This window comes from Tenrec ecaudatus, chromosome 5, assembly GCF_050624435.1.
Source record: "Tenrec ecaudatus isolate mTenEca1 chromosome 5, mTenEca1.hap1, whole genome shotgun sequence".
Classification (NCBI taxonomy): domain Eukaryota; kingdom Metazoa; phylum Chordata; class Mammalia; order Afrosoricida; family Tenrecidae; genus Tenrec; species Tenrec ecaudatus.
The window spans coordinates 124,040,735-124,052,821 of NC_134534.1; the positions used below are offsets into that span (position 1 = coordinate 124,040,735).

Here is a 12,087-nt window from a genome sequence, read left to right on the forward strand (position 1 = left end):
GCCCTTTAGTCTCTGGGGGTCAGAGGTTGTCAAGAGTCTTTGAGAATAATAATGTTCTCTATTTGTTGATATTTTTTAAGTTACATATTGGGAAAAGAGGAAGATCCTCAACCAGATGGATTGATATTTGTAACAAGGAGCTTAAGCATAATACTGATTAAGAGGACGCACTGATTCTTCAGGACGGACTAGTTCAGATGTTTTTCATTATGTTGTATCCATTTTGTTACATTTTATCATGTTGTTCATAGGATCACTATGAGTCAGAACTGACTCTGTGTCAACGAAACTCAACAACAATGCTGGTTTGCTTCACAATGTGGTCAGGGTGCTACTTTGGCAAACCTGAGACAACCTCGTGTGTTTTGGGGTAGATTTGGTAGTGTGTGTGAATGTGAGCACATGTTTTGAATGCTGGTCATGGCAAGTATCTGGGGGCAGAACATGGAGATGTTGGTCACTGTCTGCCATTGATACAATGGTGCTTGAATGAGTCATGGTGTTCACTCTGTGAATTTGGTGGCTTGATATGTTCACTTGCTATTGACTAATAGAGAAAAAGGAGGCTGGCCAGGAGAAAAGAAAAATATAAGATGTGTGAGAAATATTTAAGAAAGAAAAATAAAAACAATAGAACATATCTTGTATAAGAGTTTGTCACAAAATATGTTTAAAGTGTGAGGTTGGTCCTCATTCTGCAGGCATGTACACTGCAGACCACAAAGGTGTGGGCATCGTGTGCCAGCTCTGTGGTTTTAGAACTAACAGCTAAATAAGACTTCAAATAACAAACAAGAAAGCAAAGAAACAAAAAATATAAAGCAAAAAGAAAAAGAGAGAAATAGGAAATACAAAGGAGAGGACGAGGAAAGAACTCAGGAATGTTAGTGTAGAGTGAGTCTAAGGAGGGATTTCGACCAGCCATCAGGTTGAGGGATTGCATCCGTGATAAGCAGAAATTGTGTAGAGTAAGAGAAGAGATCATAACTCTAAGATTTCTGGTCACCATTGTGAGTGCCAGTCCAGTCTTGGTCATGATGGAAATGTCTAGTTCCTGTTTTGATGTCGATATTGCCTGCAATCATTCAAAACAGCTATGCTTTGCCAAGTCATTGCCATGTCACTGTTTCACATGCTCTTTATTGGGTGTTTCAATTCTGTACCTTCTTCTAATCAGTAGTTGGTTTAATTCTGAATTCTTTCCTTCGAACTTCTGGGTGTGAGGATTGTCATATTCACTTCCCTCGTTTTCTCAGGTCTTTGTTGAAATGGTCTAGGTAGTGTATGGCCCTCGTCCGCCATCTTGAATCCTCCTCACACCTTCTCCAGAGGGATTCTAATGACTGGGTTTTCAGAAATAGAATACTACGTCCTTCCTTTTGCTTTGGGTGAACTTAAAATGGTAACCCTGGCAAAGAGCCAAGCATTTTAACTATTTTCACCACCTGAAAATTCCATAGTGTGCTTAATTGAGAAATTTTAGATTAATTAATTAATAACATAAATATGTTCCTAAGTGGTATACAAATGTGTATATGTGTTAAGTATAATTTTTAAAGAACAATGAATACTGGACTGGAGGCATGATTATCCATTAAGGGCAGCAGAGAAGAGATTCTTACCTTGGGAAATAGATAAAAATTCAAGGTTGCCCATGTTATGTCATGCTAAATTGCTGCATTCAGTGACTTAAGATAGCCCTGATAAATGGATTAAAAAATCCATGTTTTAGAGTATGTGACAGTTTAAGTTTTGTGTCAACATTGTTGGGCCAGGATTATCAGTGGTTTAATGATTAAGACCGAGTAATCCCCTGTGATGAGATGTAACATAATTTAATCCACTCCATAATGATATATGCTGTGAATAGCCTATCAGCCGGAAGGAATTTTACATGGGAATGTGATCCGCTTCCAACATAAGTGGGCATGTGAAAAAGTTTGCTTGCTTTTTACCTGATCGGGATCTTGAAAATGGCTTGTAGACCTCTGGTTCTCTAGACTTGCGCCAATAGCCTGTTATATTACCTGGTAATCCTTGGAATTATCAATGAATGGCCTGCAATCTAGTCTGACAACCTTGGATTCATCTAGCTCTGCCAAATTCTTGGTTCATCAGCCCCACTCCTACATGAATCAAGAAAGACTCTAGCCCAACATGTTCTTGGCATTTTTCCACTTCAACAATGTGTGAACCATTTTCCTTGATTGGTTTTGCTTATGTAGAGAATTCACGTTAAGAATCAATCAGGGAATCATTCTTTTTATTAATTACAATCAATTTCTGAATTTTTCACAAGAAAGCTTTAATTCCATTTAGCATCTCTAACATTTATTAAATTTTTGGAGGTAAACACCATTCATCAGCAAAGAGCATTTCCCATGCCAAGAACCTAAGATATAATAAATACCTATTATATTATAGCTCTCCAAATGATATTTCGAATAGATTTAGGGATAATCTAGTTAAACACTATGGGAGAAAAAAATAATCTAAATAGTCTTTTAAGGACCCTTATATCCCATGAGTTTATAACATTTTCATTTCTTACATTATAAAGTCGGCATATCACTAAATAGATTATTTGAATATATACTTTTAACTTTTAATTATTATGGGTTTTTATAATTGACTAAGTGGGATAATTACATAATCTAGTGTCAACTTGATAAATAGAGTGAAGGGGTGGAGTCTAACCTGTCAACAGGACACAACCTGATGATGCGCTTCCTTGGGGCGTGGTCTTCTCATGAGGATTCTGGTAACTTTCTTTCTCCTTGGAGTTGGGACACCCTCTCTCTGCTTTACTTTTCTGCTGTTGACTCATTCAGAGACCTCCTGAAGCCATGTAGGGACCTGTGCCAGATGCTTCTACCACCACTGGATCCACAAGACTTTTCACCCACTAAATGGGATTTTCCTGCATTTTGCATCATTGCATGTTCTGTGTGAGTCTGAAGACATATTTATGGACATAGTATCTGTTGCATGGGCTAATATTGGACTTGTTGACTTGATCTGCACTGGTATGGGATGTTTTCTTGATATACAATTATACTTTGATATCAAGCTCTCTCTCACACAAATATGAGTGTCCTGGATTTGTTTCTCTTGTCAACCTGGCCTAAGACATTATGGTACCGGAAGTGGAGCAATAGAGAAACCAATCATGAAAATGGAGAGTGGATGCTTTTTGACCTCTGCTTTATGGTAGCTTTTCTGTTGCTAGCTAGAGGTTATATGTGGCCACACTGTTTACTCAATTGTTTTCTGGAAAAGTCATGGGAAATGAAGATTTTGATTCCTAGAAGTTGTCTTTGGTTAATCCTGTTCGTAATGCCAAAAATGAATGTGGTAAATGTACATTTTGAGCTCTGGTGACAAAATCACCCCTTGAACTTCTGAGAAACCATGCTGTTAGTCAAAATGCTGATGGAAGGTCAAAGCCACTGACAGAAGGTCACATCCCCACTTGATGCAGTCAGAGGCCTAAAGTCATATTTCATAACAATGGAATAGTTTAGATGTGGATTACAGTAACATAGATAAGGATAGAATTTGACTGTTTTAAGAATTGAGTTTAGGATCTGGCTATACTACATTTATGCTATTTTCTTCTGCCTATTGTTATCAAACTGCAATTTTAAAGTTTAGACCATTTTTTTGTTTTGTTCACTTACAGAACATTATGTTTAAATGAGGTTGGCACACTTTGAGTTGTGTGAATTTTAGTTTTATCCTGTTAGACACAAATATGACTTTATTATTGTTTTGTTTAAAAAAATATGTATGGCTAAAGAGTTGTGTAAACGTGTCAAGTTGACAAGGGGTTATCTGTGGTAGTAATTACATAATCTTGTGTCAACCTGGTAAACAGAGTAAAGGGGTAGAGCCTAGCCTGTCAATCAAGATACAGCCAGATGATGCTTGCTTGTGGGTGTGGCCTTATCATGAGGCTCTGTGAACTTCCTCTCTTTCTCCCTGGATGCAGACACACTCTCTCTCTGATTCACTTTTTCTGCTGTTGAGTCAATCAGAGATCTCCTGGAGCAATGTAGAGAGCTGCACCAGAGCTGGGATGTCTCCACTGGCACTGTATCCATAAGACTTTTCACACACTAACATGTTATCTTCCTGCATTTTCCATCATTGTATATTCTCCGTGAGTCTTGCTTTATTATAAAACATAGATTTTTAATATTTTTCTAATTTATTATTTTCACTTATGCATAATTATATTGATGCAATGTCTATTCAGTTCCTTTCTGTTGAATTCTGGTGATTCCTCATTATAATTATCCTTACTTTTATTTATCCTTTAAATTATAATTATCCTTAAATTAATCTGAATATTTAAAGTAAAATATGGTTACAATATTATAGGCCATATTTGATTTAAATGATCATGTTATCTATAGATTGTTTCTTGTTACATGATAAATTTGAGTTTAAGTTAACATTTAAATTTATCAATTGATTAGAGTGGAATGAACTTAGATATAGACATTAAATATTTAGATATAGAGATATCAATGGAGTTTTGATACAATATTTATCCAATCCCTTTCTTTTAATTCCAGTAACTCTAAAGTTATAATTCTTCTTAAACTAATCAGAGTTTTAAAAGTAAAAGCTTCCTATGCTATTTCAGACAACCTTAGACTTATAGTAAAATGTGATATCATATATAGAGAAGGAGAGAGATATGATTATAGGTTGGCTTGCTTTTGTTTCATTTGTTCCATGTTTCCAAATATTCATAGGCAGAATTATAAACAGTAAAACCTAAATTGCAAAATAATAACAGCAAAAGTTCCATACTTAAACAATATATCAAATATGGGATTTATGAATGTTACTAAATTCAGTAACTTTACCTGAGAGTGGTATTTCAATTGCTGTTGAGAATTTTAACAGGAAGTAAATTAGACATACAAACAATCCTCTTCCACTTAATAGCATCTCCATTGCTCTCCAGGAAAGAGACAAACCAGAACAAATCACTTTGTACAACTGGAGAACGTGGTTATACTGGAAACATTAAAAAAAAAAAAAAGAGTAGCATATTAGTACATAGTGTATAAAGTATCAATCTAGAACTTCATTTTTTCTTTAAAAATATTTTTAAAGAAACTATTATCTAATAATTTGCCAAATACATAATTGCTTGTCCTTCTTTGTATTTAAAATGTACTTACGATATGCTGCATTATAACCCAGAAACCATTTTAATTAAATAACATTTTAAGTCATATATATATTTAACTAGAAGATACTAGTATGTTGCAAATATTGAGTTAATTTTACTCAAAAAGATGGTTCTATCACAATTAGTCTTTATGTAAGGCAACTATTTTTGAATAAACATGGAAGATTATGTATGCAATTATTTTATTTTCCTGGTGAAATTACTCTTAACTTCCAAATGTATCACACTAATAGAATAACCTCAGGTAATTTCATTTAAAATGTTGCTTTTTTATATTTAGTTTTTATATCAGGCACCTACCTCTTTTTGAGTCAGCCATAAAGATCACAGATGTAATAGTTTATTCTAGTAAGTTATAAAGAAGAGAAAAATAAAAGCTATGGAGAAGGACTTGGATTTCAACTAAAATTCCTAAAGGTGGGCTTGGTTCAAGAAGCAAAGAGCATCATCAATTATTTTCCACTTAATCAGGATAGTTATTCACCCTAAATTTATCAAATAGAATAAGGTTCAAGTTTCCTTTTTCTTTCCAATTTAGTTTTTAATAGAACATTGTGAAAGTGAAATTTGTTGTTAATCATCTTCTCATTGTTTAGAATGTACTCCTGCAAATAATGATTTTTTCCTAATTGTAATATCAGCTTTTTATGTATGTGATTTTCCTTTTCACTGAATATATATATATAATTTTTATTTTGAACTAGTAATTAATAACAATATAGATATAAATAAACTATTACTGTAATATTTAATTCCAAGTATTGTGGCTTTTTAAATTTTAGCTAAGCTGAATCTCAGTAGTTATGGACTATTGAATGTATCGACCAACAAAACCAAATCTATTGCCATCAAGTCAATTCCTTCCTAAAGTGACTCCAAAGGACAGGGCTGACTGCTCCATAGGTTTTCCAAAACTGAAATCTTTACAGAAGCCAACTGCCATCTTTCTCCTGTGGAATAACTGGTGGGCTTGAACTTTCAGGGAGCATGCATGCTCTTAATTACAGGGCCACCAGGGTTCCCGTATATGTGTGGGTCAATTAAGTCAAATTTAAATTAGTCATTATGTTGCTCTTTTGCTTTATGCATTTGGGGACCTGAGGAGACAGTAATCTTGTCTATATTCTGACTTGAGAAAAGTTCAATCGACCATGATGGAAAAGACCACCACACTTAAAAAAACACTGTTGATTTTTCTTCATGAATTTGAGTAATGACATTAATCTAAATCTTCCTATTGCAATCATTCTACCTGTAAAATGAGAATTGGGGAAAATCTATATGTGGTTCAGAATATTTCCTAAAATGATAAAACTTGCATTTATAAGCTAATATATCACTATATTAATTGAATTTCACTTTCCTGATAAATTGACTTAGAGTCAATGCTCATTATTAGCAGATCCCATATTTGTGAATTGATCTACTTGTTAAAATTTATTTGTAGCCTAGGACCTGCAACAGTTTCATGGTCACCTGCTCACATTCATAAAGTAGTGAAAAATATGTTTACATGACAGATTCTGTCCCAGCTAAGGTCAGAGAAGGTGACCTCCTCTTCCCCTTCTTGTCTCAGCTCTTGTTCTGGAAGCAATTGTCCTTTTGGCAGGTCATTTAATGTCATGTTTCTCATTTAAAAAAAATTTTTTGGTGGTGCTTTTCTGATTAATATGACCTGCAATTCTACTTTTAAAGTACTTTTCGTTGTCCTTTTTAAAAAAAATCATTGTATTAGTGGCTCATACAACTCATCAAAATCCATAATACATCAATTGTGTAAAGCACATTTGGACATTCATTGCTTCATCATTCTCAAAACATTTGCTCTCCACTTAAGCACCTGACATCAAGTCCTCATTTTTTACCCTCCCTCCTCCCTATCCCTCATGAACCCTTGATAATTTATAAATTTTATTTTGTTATATCCTGCCCTGTCTGACGTCTGCATTCACCCACTTTTCTGTTGTCCATCCCTCAGGGTGGAGGTGACATGTAGATCCTTGTAATCAGTTCTCCCTTTCCAACCCGCCCTTCCTCTACCCTCCCAGTATCACCTCACATACCACTGGTCCTGAAGGGAGCATCCATCCTGGATTCCCTCTATTTACAGTTCCTATCTGTACCAGTGTACATCCTCTGGTCTAGCCAGACTTGCAAAGTAGAATTGGGATCATGATAGTAAAAGCATGCAGGGCAGAGGGGGGATGGATTTAGGAACTAGAGGAAAGTTGTATTTTTCATCGGTGCTACATCGCACCCTGACTGACTCATCTCCTTCCAGAGATCCTTCTGTAAAGGGCTATCCAGTGGCCTACAGATGGGCTTTGGCTCTCCACTCTGCACTCCATCCCTCATTCACTATGGTAAGAATTTTTTGTTCTTTGATGCCTTATACCTTATCCCTTTGGCTACTCGTGATCACAGAGGCTTGTGTGCTTCTTCCATGTGGGCCTTGTTGCTTCTAAGCTAGATGGACGCTTGTTTACCTTCAAGCCTTTAAGACCTCAGACACTATATCTTTTGATAGCTGGGCACCATCAGCTTTCTCCACCACATTTGTTATTCACCGCTTTGTCTTCAGTGGTTGTGTTGGGAAGGTGAACATCATAGAATTCCAATTTGATAGAAGAAAGTATTCTTGCATTGAGGGAGTACTTGAGTGGGGGCCCAAAGTCCTTCTGCTATCTTAATACTAAACCTATAAATATATGCACATAGATCTATTTTCCCATCCTCATATATAAATATATTTGCTTATGTACATGTCTTTATCTAGACCTCCATAAATGCCCTTTGCCTGCCAGCTCTTTCCTCTATTTCCCTTGACTTTCCTCCTGTCCCACTATCATGCTCAGTCCCCACCAGGGTTTCAGAAATTCCTCTTAGTTACATTACCCTTAATCATGCCCTATATGGCTTCTTACAAGCTTAAGTATGCTCAATGATGTGCCTTAAGAGAAAAAAATTATGTGTTAGATAAAGGAGGTTGAAGAAGGCGTTGTTGCTATTGACCATAAGTTCAGTGTCAATGAATTGGCACTTAACCATTTAGTGTATTAATGTGTAATTAATTTAATGTGCATTAAATAATATGTATCTCTTTTTATTTATCATTTATTACATTATCATATATATTGTTATAATAATTTCCACCCCACCCAACCTCCACAAATGTATCTCTTTTCATGGGAAGACATTTAGCCTATGTGAATCGATGAATTAGAATTGTTCTGTTGGCAAAGAATCTTGAATATACCACGGACTGCCAGAAGAAAACAGCACATTGATCTCAGATGAAGTACAGCAAGATACTCTTCAGAAGTGAGGATGGAAGGACTTTATCTTTCTTACTTTGGACAAGACAGTCCAAACACTGGAGAAGGATATCACAAAGCGAAAGGTCAGCAAAGAAGAAGATGACTCTCAGTGAGATGGACCGATGCGGTGACTGCAACAATCTACTAAAACACAGTGACTGTGAAGATGTCACAGGAATGGAAACTGTTTCCTTTTAGTATCCAAAGCTCCTTATGAGTCAAGTGACTCCATGGCTCATAACGTCAGCAAAAAATAATGTCTTTAAACAGAAACCTAATAAAACAAGACATGGCATTCATTGGTCAGAGCTTCCTATGAAGCTAACCCTGTGTTTTCCCTAGGAGCAAGACTTCCTATACCATTGGGTACATTCCAATTTCCTGTGACCCTATGTAAGATTTCCAGACCTTTAAATCTTTATAGGAGCCAACAGTCCCATCTTTCAGCCATGCTTTAATTGGTAGCTCTGAATTCACAGCATCACCAAAACTGTCAGTGTTTGAAGGGACTTCCATGGGTCATAACTACAGAGAATAAGGAGAATCAACTCTATTCCAAACAACCTCAATAAAATGGGCAACACTTGCTTTTGAAAAGAGTAAGAAAGTACACAGAATGAAACAAAAAAGGCTATAATTTCAGATCAAAATTCTAAACAAGTCATTGATTAACTTTATGTACATAATTTTAAACTATTGGCTTCATGCTCATGCTGAACGCATTTCCTTAGCTTTTAAAGAATTACACGCTCCCGTCTACTTTTCTAGCTGTTCATTTCCTCCAGGCCTTAAGATGTAACGCTCCTATTGGTGTTGACTTATTTTGTTTCTGTACCCATATGTATAATTTTTTCAAATTCTAAAATAAAACCACACAATATTAAAAAAAATAAGAACTCTCACTAAACTAGTTAAACTGCATTCTATGTTTGTTTAGAGGTGACTTTGAGCCAGATCATCATTGCTTAGATAAAAGTCTAAGGAAAAGGTTAATGCTTGTTCTTTGGAATATTTGTTTCATTTTCTAATCTGAAGCAGATTGATAATAGTTATGTAAATTCATTGTTTCTATTTATAGATCATTCTTTGCTTGAAATCTATAGCTACTATCCTATTCATTAATATTCAAGTTCTATTTATTTAAGGATGTCTCATATATTTCTTTAATGAGCTGTTCTCTATTTATAAAGAGCAAGGTTTTCAAAACCATGATGCTATTAGGAAACCATATTTTCAGGTTTATAAGCTATATGTCATCCTTCTCTGAAAGAGGGAATAAAAATATGACCCAGACAAATAAGTGAGAACAGTCTCAATTAACAGCCTGATATAGATGAACAAGTTCACTAGGCTCTACCTTCTATAGTTAAAAAACGTAGAGACAGACAATTTGACTTTTCAAACTTTAATAGCTGCAAGTATATGGGCTTGTTCCAAGCAGTTCTCATAAAAAAAGAAGACACAGTGAACCATTGGATTGAAATAAAACTATAGATTGAGACACGGCAAACATTAACGACACCAGATTGCAGATAATAGTTAATTCAACATATGACCTTATCTCCTGCAGGGGTTCGTTTCAATTAACCCGAGACTTATATGTTCAAGAGGTTGTTACATAAAAGTCATTGGAAATTAAAACGCAAACCCCCTGGAAGCAGAACTCCATTAAGTGATGACGACAGCTCAGAAATTGCTTTCGGCTTAGGGGGCCAGCGATAATTTTCTTGTCAGAATGCATAACGGGTATCCTGCTTTTCAACAGTAAAATCATGCAAGTGACACTTTCTGACCTGTCTCCGTTTCTCAGGTGTGAATAATGCCAGGAAGATTAGCAACACACTGGTTAACAATCAGAAACGTGGAGTCAGCCATTCACACCACAGAGGGTTGCTTCCAAATCAATCATATAAAATGCAAACCCTTTGCTCTCCAAAATACAGCAGCCTGTAATATATAATCATCGCTATTACCACAAATGAACTTATATCCCCTCTGGTGTTCCTAAAATCGTTCCAATGTGGCAAGGCCAGATATAAACTACTCTTACCTTAAAGTCATTCTCCAAAAGAAAATTAAAAATGTAGTCGGTCCAGCCTTTGTCAATTCAACCTGCTTGTGAAGCTTCCGTAAAGCCAGTGGCTATTTTTTTTATTGTCAAAAATAGGGTTTTTTTGGGCACTTTGTCTATATATCATACCATACAATAGTTCAACCATTTCAAGAAGTTGTACAATCTTTACCACAATCAATTTTAGAGCATTTTCTTTCCCCCTGTACTCATTGTTATTCATGTTGGGTTTTTTTTTTTCAGTTTTGGCAAAATATACACAACTAAGCATTCATTAACTCACACCAGTGGCTATTTTGTAGATTCTGACTGCCAGTCCTCTATCTCTGACAGAGCAGAACTGCACTCCCAGGTTTCCAACGGCTGGTTTTTCAAAAGCAGATGGCCTTTCTCCTAGACGACTCTGCAGATTTGGACCTCCAAGTTTTCAATCAGCAGTCGAGCATGTTAACCATTGGTATCACCCGGGACGCTTACAGCTCCTCCAAACAGCAAACGCAACAAAAAGTCCACTTCCAGAAGTCAATGCTGACTCCTCGGGATCCTACCTAGGTTTTCTAAGGCTATACATAATTATAGGAGCAGGCAGCCTCATCTTTCCCTGAAAAGGAGCTCACGACTGTGAACTGGCAACCTGTGGTTCACCATCCAACACGTATGGGACAGGGCTCCTTAAGGCTTGTAAAGGCTTACATAAATGCAAAGTTATTGTGTCCTGCTGAACAGAAGTGAATAAAGTGTGGTAAATAAGATCATGAAGAAAGCTTTCAAGAAAACACACGTTCAGAACAATGGTCTTTTCCATTTTCCCCAAACTCTAACTCATCTTCACAGAGGAAGCTAATAGCTTCTTCCCCACAACATACAAATAATTTAATATAGGTTTACCATAGGAAAAAAAACCCAGATATTTGCTTATAGTAATACTGATAATGATAGTGAAAGCTGCTAGTGGTAATAAGAGTATCTATTAAAATATTATGATCCAGAAAATACGGTACCTTATGTGATATGTATTACATTGAAAAAATCCCCAAGACTTTAGAAATAAAAGTTTTCACTGAAGTACAAGTGTACTGTCATTTCATTCACAGACATTGCATTCTATACAGTGAAGGTCTGTGGCAAGTTTGCCTGGAACTTGTCTAACGAAGCCATTTTTCTAACAGCATGTGCCTATGTTGTGTTTCTGTGCCACATTCTGGTAATCATCGAAATATTTCAAACGTTTTCAGAATGCTGTTGCACAATGCATAGAGCACCCTCACTGCCATCAAGGTGACGCAGCTTCGGGGCAGGTTTCGGAGACCGTCAAGCTTTAGAAGAGCAGAAAGGTCATGAGGATCCATCAGTACAATGGAAAGCCCATCTCCCTTCCCGGAGCACCACCGAGGCTCCTGAATGGAGTATTGTATCATGTGAACATGACTTCATATGCACGGAAACAACAAACACTTCCTAGGAACCCAGTTATTGGAGTGGTCTGGAAC

General features: G+C 36.2%; 1 protein-coding gene across 1 annotated transcript in view; it reads right to left on the bottom strand.

Annotated features, from left to right (window-relative positions):
* The window catches only part of CHL1 (cell adhesion molecule L1 like), a 120,380-nt gene extending 115,412 nt beyond the window's left edge, over positions 1-4,968 (bottom strand). Inside the window, exon 1 of the mRNA XM_075550728.1 lies at positions 4,878-4,968. Within this exon, the coding sequence (XP_075406843.1) occupies positions 4,878-4,968 (91 nt within the window). The remainder of the gene's footprint in view (positions 1-4,877) is intronic.
* Positions 4,969-12,087: the final 7,119 nt, after the last annotated feature.